Here is a 15,634-nt window from a genome sequence, read left to right as displayed (position 1 = left end):
CCATCGCTTGACCCCCCAACCCATGAAGTTCAATGGTAACGATGGTATCTATGGAGAACTTATTTGGTATTTATAAATAATAATAACTTTGGAGGTGAAAATCAGTTTCAGTGTTTTGTTATCTCTCTTTGCTCGTCGGTTTGACTTTCTATAATCTCAGGGTTTGTCTAAAATCGAACGGCTTGGTGAATTAAGTTTGTAGTTAATAGAATATGAGTTGAGACATCGTTTGTTTTTGAACAACAACTTTTCACTTTGTTACTTCTGCACTGAAATCATAAACTTGTCAGATATTCGTAAATCTACAACAGCGTTGAGTGAAACGGTGCTTTATGTGCATAAACTATCATCATATTGCTCTCCTAATTGTAATGTCCTCTTGAACTAGGCGATAGATTGCAACAGATTCATCTAAGACTACACCAACTGTTCAGGCTCTTAGACGCCTGTAATAAAATCCCCAGGTTACATTTTCTCGATTGCGACTCCTACAAAAACTGATGTGTAAGTAATCTCTCGTGTGCAGATTCTAACCCACTTATGCCATTATCCTCTATTTTTTCAAAAGATGAAGAACGCGAAGTGCGGACGGGAAACAATTCACCGGTGCTAGAATCAAAATTATATAGAACGGGATAACGTGCCTATTGAGCATGAACGGTTTAATGAAAAAGCAGTAATCTGAAGAAGTAAAAGAGATGTCATTAAAGTTAAAGTTTGTGTTTTGATGATATTAAAATTTGAAAATAAAAGAATGAAATATAATTCAAACAATAATTTTCAACATGAAATTGTATGTCTAGAAAGATGTTCCACTCAGTTTCTCAATTTATCTTCCAGTGGACATACTACAGCCATAGCTTTCCTCAGACTTCAAATACCTACTGATTGATGTTGAATATTCAATTTTATGTGTGAATTTCAATTTTATGTGTGAATATTTTGTGATCATGATTTGATATAAAACGTAATGTGAAATGTCAATACTCCGACTATATTCTAGTGAATATTGGCAAGATAAACAAATTGAAGTAGTGCATAGCAACATTCAAATTGAACGAAAAGTTGCAGTTCAATGAAAACTTTTGACAGTGAACCGATGTCATCGAGGGGTCTTGTTTCACTGGTACACATAAAAACGATGACCACTCCATCTTGAGTTTATCTTTGGTGTCACCACAAACGAATTTCCAGACATGACAGTCACGATCTTTTTTTGGCACACATCTACGGTCCTCCGTGAAACTGGCACCAATGGTGATAAATTGGTTGCACTACTGAGTTCCCATCATCGCACTCATAATGCAAATGTCAAATCGTGAGAACCCTTTCGATACGTCAGCTCATTTGTACACGCAGAGAAATGGAGCATGTTTAAAAAAACAAAACAGTTAGCAGAATTTTTAATATGATTTATGTTCATGTCAAGCTAGAATATGATTGTTTTGACCCAATTTCTCCCTTAAATATAAAAAATGTTCACTGCTTGATTTGAATCTAAACTTTGGTTTAACCAAACGAAAAATTTATTTGCTCCCAATGAATTTTGTTGTTGAAATAAATTAACTATTTATTACATGTCAACCAAATTTGAATTGACGTTATCGAAATATCCTCATTGACTCAATCCTGCTGTATCTTTATTTCAAGAAAAAATAGGTTTAATTTATCTATGATCTTATTTGTGTACTGATATAACTAAGTTTATTGTTCAAATGAACCGTGATAGTTTTATTTCCAATAGACAAGAGCATTTTTCCCGCGAAAATATTCCAGGGCATTTTTTATCTCCCGCGGATAAAGTTTTTTACAAGTTTTATAAAAAAACGTTTATCTGCTTCTTTAATTAACTAAGGGATTTTCAATAATTCAAGCGTATGTATCGATAATTGGAAAGATTTTGAAAATTGCATAGCATTACATAACACATTTTCTTTGCAAAAAATATTTCATGCAGGATCTCTATTTTGACTGATGAATCGTTGGATGCTATAAATATTGAAAAATCAGGGCTTGATAGTGGGGTATGTAAATAATTCGATAGTCTAGCGACAAAACGGCTCACAGTCTTGAAAAAATGCTAAATTTAAAAAAATTGTATATTAGGAAATTGAAAACAAATAAAGGTAGTATCAAAAATTACTTCGTTAAATTAGTATGAAAGAAATTATTTTATTCCTGAAATCAAACAAAAATGTATGGTTTCAACAATCAAAAGCGTTAGTTGAAATAACTAAATTCAAGGAAAATTATTTCAACTAAAAGGTTTTGTGAATTTAAAGCGTTACAATTATTGACTTTAACTAGAGTTCGTTTCATTTAAAACTATATTTTAAGTTGAATTTACTGTGAAATTGTTTGTCAAAAGGTTGACAGGAACGCGCAAGTAAAATATTTTTTTTTTTTATCAAACTGTTTATTGAAACAAACTAATCCACCGAGAAATATAAACGATCATGTTTTGTAGTTTCAATTAGCAATATTTACAATATCAAACCAGATTTTCTTTTATCACTATTTCAATAAAAATATTCGTTGGGGGGAACCCAAATTTGGTTATTTTTACAATTTTTTTCTCTGCGTGTATATATTGAGATTTCATGGCACACTTTGGTCGAAATGATAACAATGCAATTAATCTCGCGCTCCATCAAGCGGTGAGTGCGGTCATTAAAGAAGGTACCGGGAACGGACCAGATTTTTTTTAAATATTTGTAAGCACATACATGTCTTTATTATTTATCTTTGGTGTCACCACGTTATTTCATGGATTACTCGAATTCCAATGATCCATTTGTGATAAAACCGGATACAAAATCTTCGCTTCGGCTCTGATTCTCTCAATACTGCTGTTATGACGTCTCGAAAATTCGGAGCAAATGCAACAATTTTCATCTTACCCTTTGACCCACGACATCGCATAGAAATAGCCGATCTCACTCTAACCAATGGTTCTGATGGTGATTTTTTAGGATTTTGAAAACATAACACATAAAATTTAAGAAAATTGATAAAACCTTTATTGGAATCGATGGAGCGATTAATACAATTTAATGTTTGAAGATGATTTCATGTAAATGTTGGCCGCGCCTCCTCTTCAGATGACACATGCGCAAGGTCCAATTTTGGCACACTCTCTCCAACATATCGGTCGGTTTCCACGAATTATACCACCGGCGCATAATCCACATTAAACAGTGACTTTTTGGATGCATTAGTAGCTCTTGCAGTGCTTCTGGCTGGTCTTCATTCCAAATGCGGCAATTTTGCTTGTTGACGTATCCATTCAACCAGATATGAGCTTTTTATTTTTCGATAAAAAAGTGGATCTTTCTCCAACTTTTCCAGTGTCCATTCATGACTAAATTATAGACCAAATGACGATTCATGATTAAATTATAGACCAAACTGAACAAGTTTGACAATGACACAAGACACGATTCACACGTGATCTGTCAAAAACAGTGTTACCAAAAAGATACCAGCAAAAAAATCAGCCTTTAGTATATGAGATGCATGGTACCGTTACAATATCTAACTATCAGTTGAGTCAAACAACGTTAGTGTTTTAATCGGTTTCAATAGTGCATTATTTGCACAAAAAACGGGTTTGAATTGATTCAAGTAATGTTGTTTTGATGGTTGGCGTCTAAAAATGTACGGATCACATAATTTTTTTTGTAATTGAGAGCTAGGAAGGAAGAAAATTTAGGTTAAAGGCGGAAAAAACGACATAAAAAATGTTAGTGAGTGGACAAAAAATACACTCATTCACTCGGTGGGTTGGTGACTACTATTAAATACAAAATTTTCTTCTCTAATGCACACCGTGTACGACTGCGTGACAATGTGACAACGGGTTCATTATCAGTTTTGGGTCAAACCAAAACAATTCGTTACAATTCGTTTCGTCCGATATGTCAGTTTTGATATTAGACTTAAGTGTAATATCGAAAAAGTGCTTTGCAAATAGCATTAACTTTACGTCAGCCTAGCGGTTTATGTTGAACCCTCAGGTCGAAGGTAGCAGTTCAACATAAACTGCTACGCACTGATGAGTCTAAGACGAAATGTTAATTTAAGTATGTTACATATTCCTGTCAAAATGTTGAACGCTTGAGACTTGCTGATTCTGTGATGGATTATGAATAAAACATAGAAAACAAAGAAGTCATTTGGCATAATACCGTTTAGCATAACGCCGTTTGGCATAATTGTTATTTGGGGTAATGGTTATTTAGCATAATGGTCTACGGTCGTCTCGACCTGAATCATCTATGACGAATAGAATATTATGCTAGCACTAAGTGAGTTGCTTATATAAAATGATAGTGTGCTACAGAAACTACAGAATTTAAAAAAAATCTAATGATATGTCACCTAATATCCTCAGAACATTTGGACCGAATATAAAATTCACACATTACCTTCGAGTTTTCCTTGCAAAACATCACTCGATCGAAACACAAACGAAATTCCACATTAGATTAAAATATTGCGAGTCCAATTATTATTATGACGAATGGCCTTATACCAAATGACTGTTATACCAAATGACCATTATACCATATAACTATTATGACAAATAACCATTATTCTAAATAACCATTATGCCAAACGGCGTTACGCCAAACTGTGTTATGCCAAATGACCTTAACGAATTGCATCACCTTTGTTAAATTGAGGAAAAATGGTTGTTTCTTAAACAAAGCTTCAAATCATTTGTTTCCCAAACAGCAAAGTTTCAAGTTCTTGTATCAAACTTCGCACTGCCTGCAGCCAGGCGCGTAGCCAGAGAAAATTTTCGGGGGGGGGGGGGGGGGGGTCTTTAGAACATGGTGATTTTTTGTTTCGAGGGGGGGTTTGAACCCCTAAAACCCCCCCTGTGTACGCGCCTGCCTGCAGCCAACAACATTTTTATTTTTTCTTGGATGATTGACTGCAACTCTATTGACCACATTGATTTCCAATGACTTGTATCAGAAGTTAACGAAGTTGCAGCCCAATGAATCAGAAGTGGAACTCATATCAATTTCAAGATATCTCTTATACTGCTTGATTTTATCTGCATCCACATCCGATTCGGGAGTTTTTGAGTGCAATTAGCTAGAAAATTCCCATTCGAATAAGCTTTGGAAATATATGCTGTTCTTGTTTCGTGCCATTGGTCACACATGCGATACCCAATGCAAACGAAAGTTACATGTTCTAAAATTTTAGTTAATCGTCATTCCTTTATAGTTTGATTGCATTTACAAATTTTCAAGTTTCAAAAATTTCAAGAGCCAAATGAAAATTCTCCGAAGAATCCCATAGTAGTTTATATTTTTAAGAGAAAGGTCCGTTACACGTTCAAGTGAATTGGAACAGGTTTCCAAATGTAGCCAACAATATCGACGTTCGGATAATTCAGAAGGCCAAATATATGCTATAGCTCAAACAGAACCTGAAGCATTGTAACATGTTTTGTAAATGAACAGAGCTTAGAACAAATGTTACTCTACACAGAACAAAACGAAACAATTTCTCATCTAGAAATGTTTTCAGAAATATATACATGATTTGACAAATAATAATTGAAAAGATTCATTTACAAAATTACAAAATGCTTCCGAATGAAGTTCCTAATTTTTGAGAAAGTCATCATTGCACCAAAGGAATTTAAAAAAATGATATCTAATTAGGAGAAGGGATAGGGATGAAGAAAATTGTTACGTAATTATTTAGGGGGAGTTTCAAAACTTGTCACTGATTGTTACATGGGGAAGAGGGGGGCAGTTTTTTTTATTCGGCGTGACATAATTTGTTAAGAATCGGTTTTGTTTATTTAGCTGCTCCACTAATGTAATACCGACTTCACTCACACGAACTAGAACCTAATAAAGATATCCTATTCCGCTTACACCAGTGTATTGCCAATGTAGAATATGAAAAAGCCATAGTCATTGCATGACTGAACTCGAAAAATATCTCACGTTAGTTTGTAACGAAAACTAGAGTTCCATGTTTACAGCTACAAATTACTTGTCAAATCAAAAATCTTATAATGAACTATTCGAGAAAACCGCTCGAGCTTTGACATCATGAAACATGATTTTATCAGCGATAGAAACACCGATACTCTCCAACTAAGATTCGAATGAAAGATCAACTGATTGTGGAATTATAGGGTGATAAACGAGCGCAAAAAACTTAAATTACATGAGTGTATTTTGATAAACGAATATGTAATTCGGATCCAGATAAAGTTAAAATAAATTGTATGGGACAAGACCCTTCATTTGAATCTAAGTTATTTCACAAAATAATACATGCACATAACTCTTTTGTGACGTTGACTATATCGAATGGCTGGCAATCTGAGCTAATTCGAATGGTATGACAGTTCGGCCTCCGGGCCTAAATTCAGCACACGATTTTCACAGAAATTACACAACCTTTTTTTCATGAAAAAGGCATGAAACATATAAAAGCATATTTAAATTCTCGCTGTCGTATATTTAAATTCTCGGTGCAATACAAGAATAAAACATTCATTTAGATGTTTCCAATGCTTGTTAAAATATCCATAATTACTCCTCAAAACAATTACTAAACTTTAATGAAGCAGCAGCAAAAGCTACAATCTATTCTCATACAAAATTTGCTCGTGTTTCAATGATAAAATTCGTACAATTTGAAATAATAAATAAATAAAAGTTTACCATAGTGAGCAGGTTGTTGACATAAGACAGCTACATGGATTTCTCGAGTTCAGACAAAGGCAAAGTTCTGGTCCCTTTGGTAAATAACGATTTTTCATGAAAAATAATCTAATTGTTCCTATCACTAACGTGTTCGTTGTTTCTGCCGTCCCAATCATAATCCACTCATGACTGAAGTAGACTGATTCATAACTGATAACAAATGAAAGACAGTTTGATAAATATTCAAGTGAGGCGGATAAGGTATCTCTTTATTCTTTTTTAATCAATTATCAAACATTATTCACAGATTCCTTAGATTTTTATGCCAGTATCTGCTTAGTTGTATCCAGTTTATGTCTGAATTGATAACATGAAAAAAATCTAGGTCTTCAATTACTTATTTATAGTGTGTTTAGTCCAGTCTCTACATTAAATCTGTAAACCAAATAGTACGGTTCTTCGTCACTTCTCTCTAGATTGAGGTAAGCGTCTACTTGATAGCGTTCTACCACAATTAACCATAAGTGTTAGTTCGGTAATGTTTTCAACATATTCATAGGTCTTTATTTTACTCTGTAATCGACAGATGTTTAGACACCGTCTGGTAATAACATTTGCATGATCGCTACTTCAAATGATAAGAATATTCATTTTTCTACAGGGAATTTTCTGTCGCAGTGGACGATCTTTGTTCTCTGAATATACGCTACATTTTTATGTACAAGATTGTTGTGGGTTCACAAATTGGGTTTCTGTGGGTCGTACATTTATTAGACGTTCCGGTTTGAAAATGTTTCGTGCAAACATGAATAGTACGAGTTGATTTTTTTAGTGCTTACACTAATTTCTTTTCATCTAGCTTGTAGATGAAACTTTTCAATTTTAAATGGTAAGTTTAAGATTCAGTTTTATAGAATAATTTAAAAGATTATCTACATAACAAACTGTATTGTAACGATGAAAAAAGTTGCAAATTATTCATTAATTTTCGACTAACTGCACTACTGTGTCGGAAACTATACTTTTTTAAATCAAACTGTGTGATCTGATCAATGGTGTTGTATGTAAATTTTCTCTGATTTTTGTGTTTTGAGTGATTTCGCTTCAACGGTTTTATTAGCTTTAATTTCAATCGAATTAGAGCAAAACCTTATGGTGTAAATTGTTTGCCGATGTTTCTTTTGTCTCGAAAAAAAATTTAATAACCACCACGGTTGGCATATTCGCATAAAGAATGTACTCATGTGTCGTTATGATGCCCTGTAATTTTTGTTTGAAATTTAAAAACATACTTGGTGACTTTCAATTGTCAACTTGTTTTCATAAAAACCGTCTGCAGCCTCCTATTCATAAATTAGTAGTACCATCACAGAGAAAGTGAGTGAGAGAGAGAGAACAAAATGTGGGCACCTTTTTTTAGTACTAGATGACTCAAGTGACAATTTTGTTATTCTGGTCCGATTTTCAACTTCAACAAAACTGTGGTGGAGCGGTACGAACAACAAATATTAAACGAAAATCTTTCAATCCGCCCACTTCTAACTACCTCTATCGTAACGGAGGAAAATGACTCGTAAGTAGAAGGAAGATTTTCATAAAAACTTTCGGCATATCACATCATGCAATATATTTACTAATATAAGGCTACACATGATACTGACAATATCTGCAATTCCAAAATTTAAAATAAATTTTGGAATCTAATTATCAAAAGCTGCTCAGGAGAAGCGCATTGCTCTGCCTGAGTGGAAAGATTAGATCATAAAAAATTGAAATTTCTATCTATCAATGGGAAATGTGCTGATTAGTGCAAGACATATAGTAGAGAAGGACAATGTCGGAATTTCCTGTAACTCGGAAATTTCGTTTATAAAATAGAGCATACCAATCCAGGATATTGTAAATCATTGATGGCAGCATGTCGAGCGTCGATATGGATTACATTGCACTATGGTTCGAAACGGGAAATTAGCGTGACAAAAATATTTTCACTATTAAATATTAGTTTTTTGTAGTTGGTGTCTTCACAAAGGTGTGATCAAATGGCGCTCTTTTTGATGAAAAAAGTTACTAGGGTGGTCCTCATTTAGATTGAAATCTGGAATCTAACTTCCTTTATTGAACTCAAAAATGATTTTGTTGTACAATAAAGTTGTAGGAAATTTTATTTTGAGCAACTTTGCTGAAAAAGCACCTCTCTAGCTTTTCATTTGATCGAGTTACATAAATTTTCCCGAGTAAAAGTAGGGTGGCTCCTGAAAAATCACTTTTTGTATACTAACTTTTTTATGAAACGTTCTACAGAAAAGTTGTCTTCAGAAGAGTTAATGAACTAATTATTGCGCACAATTTTGCTCAACCAAACTTTTTCATATGAGCTACCAGTAAAAAGTTATGATTGTTTTTTCATCAAAAACTAGTCAAGCTTCAAATACAAAAACTACAGCCTAAAATAGATTTTTTGTAAGACGAAGCACTTCCTGAAACCCAAGAAAATCATTAGTTTGTCAAAATGAGTAGAACCAAAACTCATTGTGCGTCGTTTTCCGGTTTTTACAGGCTATTCGGTACACAAGTGGATGAGAAAGAAGGGCCAGTGTCATAGGCGTCTTGGCACGATGTGGACAAAAATATTTGCATATTACTAACTTGCACCAGCTTGTTGGAATTGTAGTCGAGGTCATGAAAATTTCTGTTCATAGATTTATCATGGCCAACTAGTTCGGAATAACCATCCTCAGTTGCTCAAACTCAATTGAAGTAGTTATGTTGGTAATAAATTAATTAAAATTGTTCTGCAATCAATTTTCGGCTGTAGTTTTTGTGTGTCTCATTTCTCGAAAGGACAGTGTATGGAACATTTGTAGAACTAATTCGATACTATTATTTTGCTGAATAAAGTATGTTGATACGTTAAGGCGTTTAAGAATTATGCAATATTTTTGAGATTTTTAAAGGTATTTTTAAGACTAATTCAAATAAGTTTAAAAAAATAACACCCTTACAGTTTTTACTTATATTATGACCTTTCAGGAACTGCATAGGATACATTTTTATCGATCTAATAAATATTGATATTTGAAGCTTGATTAGTTTTTGGTGAAAAAGCAATCATAACTTTTTACTGGTAGCTCATATGAAAAAAACTTGGTTGAACAAAATTGTGCGCAATAATTAGTTCAATAACTCTTCTGAAGACAACTTTTCTGTAGAACGTTTCATAAAAAAGTTAGTTTACAAAAAGTTATTTTTCAGGAGCCACCCTACTTTTACTCGGGAAAATTGATGTAACTTATGATGAATACATAAAGTATTCGAAATACGTATCTTCAAAGTGTTGTTGTGTATAGTGACGTGAACATAGTAGAAATAAATGGCGTTAAAACATCATTCGAGTAGTATCATTCTTATTATTAATGTTAACTTAACTTCGGTTAAACGACTAATCCTAATTTCTATATTTGAAAATGGATAATCCAAACTTCTACATCACTCTCGGAAAATTCTTGTAGTATCTGATCGGATTCATTGCATTGGTAGTATCACAACAGAAGATGTCTCATCAGCTTCCAAACAGAGTATGACGTTAACGAACGCAGATCCGCTCCCCTTTCTATTACTGCGATGCAGAATCTGCAGATAATCTGTGCAAACAAAAATTTACTTGTAGAACAATATATTTCTTGAAATATTATTTCCGAAAACGCATGAAATTCAAACGAGTAAAAATTCTGCGATAAATAAAGTGATGGGATATTAAAATTATAAATGAAACATACACTTACAATTAAACATTGTTATATTCTTTCATGTACCAGCCCTCAATCTGACATACAGATGACGTCACCAGAGCTAATAAAAGTCATTTTCATTGACTTAAAATAGACAAAAATGACGAGAAATTACTATCACTCTCAGCTTCGCTTGCAAACTATGAGAACGAAATCCATGTCCAGTCAATGACATAAGCGGGAGAGTAGTTTCAAGATTGTGTTATTTCTTTCAGTCATTTGCAGTTTTCATTGAAAATCTCATAGTATGCAGTGTCGATATTCAACCGAAGCTGTGAAAATCGAAAATGACAGAAAAGTTTTCACAATAACTTTTACCTGTTGGTGCTCGAATTTGTAGTAGTTTTGGTTTTCAAAAAGGTTCTGGGATGTAATTACTTCGATTTGTCATATTTTAGTCACTATTTATAGCTAAGCGTCACAGATTTTCAATACATCGATGAAAGAATGAGAATTGAAATTCTGCTGATGCTCCCTGAAGACGTTAGTTCGGTTTCGTCTTGTCATAGAGGAAAGAGTGGCAATTATTCTCTCATATTTTTTCAATGAAAAACGAAAATGCTTCGTCTCGTTTTGTTTGTTCTGGTGTCGGTCATTTAGGAATGGGAAAGTAAAATATTGAAAATGAGGCTGTTGGATTGGATTCTTTCATTGAGAATGCGTAACAATTTTAAGCTCTGGGCGTCACTAATTAAAAATTTCTCTAGCGTTCAAAAGAGACACCCAGAAATTGTATATACGGTGCATCAGTGTGTTAGTTATTGTGCTTTCAGTGACTATACTTTTGAAAAATTTGAAATAAATGAATTTTTGTTCTCAAATGTAAAAAAATACTGTGCAAGCAAAGGAATGGATTGATGAGCATTATTCAACTAACTCTGTTGTTCCGGAAATCATCTCAACAGTTCATTCCATCGTCATGAAAAATCGAAAAGTGAAGTTGCAGGACATGACTGACATGGTATAGATACAAACACGAAGTGTTATCAATTCAATGAAAGATCTCATTCCGTGGTCTCACCATCAAAAGTAAAAAGTATTAAGAATCAAATTATTCGATCTAATGGTGATGTTGTGCATTGTGCTTTGACTTAACCCGAAAAAATGGCAAACTTTTTACGACCATATCCAGCTGCTTCTGAAACATAAAAACAGTGTTCATAGTATTTTGCAACTATTGTAAACAGCAATAGATTTGTTTACAATCACGAATGCTTACTAATTAGCACCGAAATGCGCGGAAGGTTTCACAGTAAGCGTAACATAAATTTATAATCCTCTCTGTATGTGCTTGTGTATGTGTGTGTTTTTAACGGGAAAGTTGCGGGACGCAATAGACAATTATTTCTTCTAAAGGCCACTTTTTTCAATCAGCATAACATTACGCTCTTTTTAATATGTACAGTTTTTTCTTCATCATTAATCTCGACTATGCAAAGTTCGAACTTTCTATTTTTACCTATTCGTTTAGATGAATTTTCAATTCTTTTAAATCACGGCTATGCAAAGTTCGAACTTTCTATTTTTACCTATTCGTTTATCTGAATTTTCAATACTTTTAAATCCTTGTTTGGGTTATTTTAATCGCATACTCGATTCCGCAGTTCAATGTATTTATTCTGCCTCGATTGAACGAATAAATATAGATAATTAACTTGATTTCTGTTTTCAGTTATTCTGTGTTATATGGTTTGTGTTTGTTTGTACATAACAAATCAAACTCTGTTTGAGTTATCACATATGAGTACTTTCAGTTTCATTACATTGAAACTGATCAACTTTTCTGGTCGATAGGCATATCAAATCAATCGAGTTGCTTTTCACTTGCAATTTCAAGCGACGGTTGAATTTTCAATCGATTTTTTTATCCCATTCAACTATTCCAGTCTGTTAAATCAAATGACTTGACTGGGCCTGGCGAAACGCCTGCTGATTATGTTATTTCGACAATTGTTCTAAACTTATAACTGATTATATTATATTGTCTCATATGTGCTCTTTTACAACTGATATTTGTGGTTGATGCATATCTTGTTGCAGTCCGATTAAGGCAAACTGAAGCCAACAGAAGACCAGATGAATGGTGAAGACTATGATGACGGCGACGACGACGTTGATGACGATGATAATGATAATGGTGATGATGTTGTTGCTTCTAATGATAATCTGATAAAACACTAATTGTAAACATATTTAATCTAGGCGAACAGATTAACTATATAATTGTAGTGAGGTTCCGATGAAGAGAACTCAAAAGTATAACAGAAGCAGTACGAATCAAGGCTACTAAAGGAAAAACAGAAATTTTAATGAATGTCTTAAAAAATAATAATATTTCGGATTCGCAAATGTTATTTGCAATCAAACAGCAATCAATCGCACTGTGGTTTTTGTCTCTTAGTTACATTCTAGTATGCTCATTAAAGTTTCTGCTTTTTTTGTTGTTTCGATTTGCTTACTGCTAGAAAATCTAGTTTCTTTCAATGTAATGGCATAGCCAACAACAACGAGTATATGTTAATATATTTTTCCTTTATTTTTATTTTTCTTTTTTTTTTATTAAATATATAGACCTCATGTTTTTTTCTCTCTCTGTTTCCTCTACTTGCCTATTTTTTCTTTAATGTATCAATTGCAGCAACAGTTTCATCATTTCATTATATTAGTATTTTTTATTAAGTTTACTATTTATTCATTAAGGTTTCTAAAGGTTTTACTCGTTTGTTCTGGTTTAGCAAACAGTGCTTGCTTCTAAGTGTGTGTGTGTTTTTGTATGTTGGCGTTTGTTTTTGTTTTTATTTTGCTTTATTACGCAGTATGATAGTTTATTTCGTTTCGTTCTGTTTCTTTATTGGCTGCTAGTGACATTTTTTCAAATTTTTGACAATTTAGTTTTCCAATGCTCTACAAAACTAGTTATAAAGCAAAACATAAGCATATACATGTTCGTTGTGAACAAGAATTTTAAAAATTGTTTATCAGAAGTGAAGTGGAACAGAATTAATAGAATCAAAAGAACACCAAAGTGAAAAGCAATGAAACAAATAGCTTTCATATCACGATGAAAAATTCGTGTAATAAATAGAAATAGATTAGAGAAAGATTTTGTAAATATACACTACTAAGCGAAGGCATTATTAAATCGAGAATATCACTTTTTGTCGTAGGAGTTTGTTGTTTTTAGTCCTGGTCTGATTTGTTTGAGGTTTTAGCCCGTTTTCCACAAATTAGACTTTATTAAAACTAATCAAATGAAACATTTTCATTTTGGGCGGATTCTTTGTTAATGCTGATTGAATCTTTTCTGCTTGTGCTTAGTGAGGTGAGGGTACAGAAACTGAGGGACCTTTTCACCATTTTTGAACAATATTTTTATTATATTATTGTTGAATATTACAGTACAAGGGAGGCCAGCTGATGGTTTTCACCCGTTCACATTTGCAAATCATTTTAAATCCTTAAACTTTCACCACAAACGACAGTTCAAGCACGTCAGTATGGAACGTCATACCACTGTGTCAAACAGGCGCTCGGAAATCCGCAAATTTATATGTCATAGCAAACCGGTAACTTCAAGATAATCACAGCTCAAGTTACGTATACACTGCACATCTCAGAAGGATTGATTGTAGCAATTCTTCTGCTCCAGAAAAGAATCCACAAGCAAAGGAAACATGAAATCCGCACCTAACTAATAAAAACAACAATAGTTTTTAATTTAAAAGTAATAATAGCAGTAAAAGTAAACCATAGCTACTGAATCACAATCATAATTCTATCAAAAGAGAAGAAAAGGCTCTACTGCGGTTGTTTTACTTTTAGTATTTGTGTTGCACTGTGACTGTCCGAGCTGGGTTGATCTCTTCCGCACGCACCAGAACACAAGAACGTACTGCTTCACCGCACTTACGTATCGATCGTCGTTAGTCTATCTATAAATTGTGTAGTAGTAAGTAGCGATTAGTTGCCGTTGGATGCAAACAATGTACCTAATAGTGACTGTTTGTATTTCTTTTCCCTGCGATGTTCGATTGAATTTCATTCTATCAACAATGGCAGCAACTAGTCGCGATTTCGTGCGGATAACAGTGCCTGCCCGAACCTACCTAAGATTTCAACTTATCTAAACACAACATGAATTCTATCAACTTAGCCAAGTAATTCGAAGGAGTTAACACTTGATTCTATTTCCTGTCTGTTTTGATAGTGGCTATTGTTTGCTCTATGTGTGCTAGCCAATCTTTGTAAGTGTGTATGTGTTGGTGTATTGTAGATCTTGATTGTAGAAACAATCCTAATTGTTGGATATCGAAAAAAGTCTTCGCTTTTGTTATAACCAGCTTTGCTTCTTTTGTTTTGCTGTGAACTAGAGGTTGTTCTAAGAATTAAGCATTCTTCGGGTTTCTGTTTGCATTATACTTTGTTTTTGTCTCCTTTTGCTTTGCTAGGGAATAAATCACATTTTGGTCAGAGATTGGTTTGAAGCTGAAAAGCTCCACAACACGCAGCCCCGCCCAGCAGGAAAATGGTACCAGCTCCGACACCCACACTAGCTGTCCAACGTATCCACTATGCCGTTGTCTGTGGATTGGAGGTCTGCTGGGTGCTGTTACTGGCGCCGCTGCTGGTGATACCGGTACTGTAGCCTACACCACAACCGATCACACCGACACTTCCGGTACTGCTACCACTGCCACCACCACCGCCAACCCCTAGGCCGGGACCACACGTCTGCATCATTTGTTCTCTACTACTAGTAGCATTATGACTATTATTTACATTGCCCGATTCTAGCGGTTGTTTGCAGATTGGCTGTGCCGTCGCATCGCCATCTATCAACGAATGCATCATTGCAACGCCACTATCACTACTGCTGCTATTATTGTTCTCCACACAGGAACCCCCCGCCGTCACTGCGACTAGTCCACCTCCTGTCACTGTCCCCGACGTACTTCCACCGGTTGAGGCTGTGGACGTGGATGTCGCTGATACAGATGCACTATCCGATCCCACACTGGATTGCTGGGTGCTGCCACCGACGGACGCAGGTACTGGATCGTCGGTCAAGCGTAAAGCGATTTCTAGATCACGTAAAACTTCGGTTTCTTTGGGTTCTATTAAATTGAAACGCCTGAAAGTAACAAACATTCTATCAAT

At 34.3% G+C, this 15,634-nt stretch overlaps 1 protein-coding gene across 5 annotated transcripts in view; it reads right to left on the bottom strand.

Moving 5' to 3' along the window:
- Nucleotides 1–6,917: 6,917 nt before the first annotated feature.
- Nucleotides 6,918–15,634, bottom strand: part of LOC131435315 (MOB kinase activator-like 2) — a 220,864-nt gene continuing 212,147 nt past the window's right edge. For all 5 annotated transcript variants that reach the window (XM_058603038.1, XM_058603034.1, XM_058603035.1 and 2 more), the window contains one exon: nucleotides 6,918–15,608. In XM_058603038.1, coding sequence (XP_058459021.1) covers nucleotides 15,047–15,608 — 562 coding nt within the window. In that variant the 3' untranslated portion in view covers nucleotides 6,918–15,046. The remainder of the gene's footprint in view (nucleotides 15,609–15,634) is intronic.

The sequence above is a fragment of the Malaya genurostris genome, chromosome 3 (genome assembly GCF_030247185.1).
Source record: "Malaya genurostris strain Urasoe2022 chromosome 3, Malgen_1.1, whole genome shotgun sequence".
Taxonomy (NCBI): Eukaryota; Metazoa; Arthropoda; class Insecta; order Diptera; family Culicidae; genus Malaya; species Malaya genurostris.
This window is presented reverse-complemented; position numbering and strand designations above follow the sequence as displayed.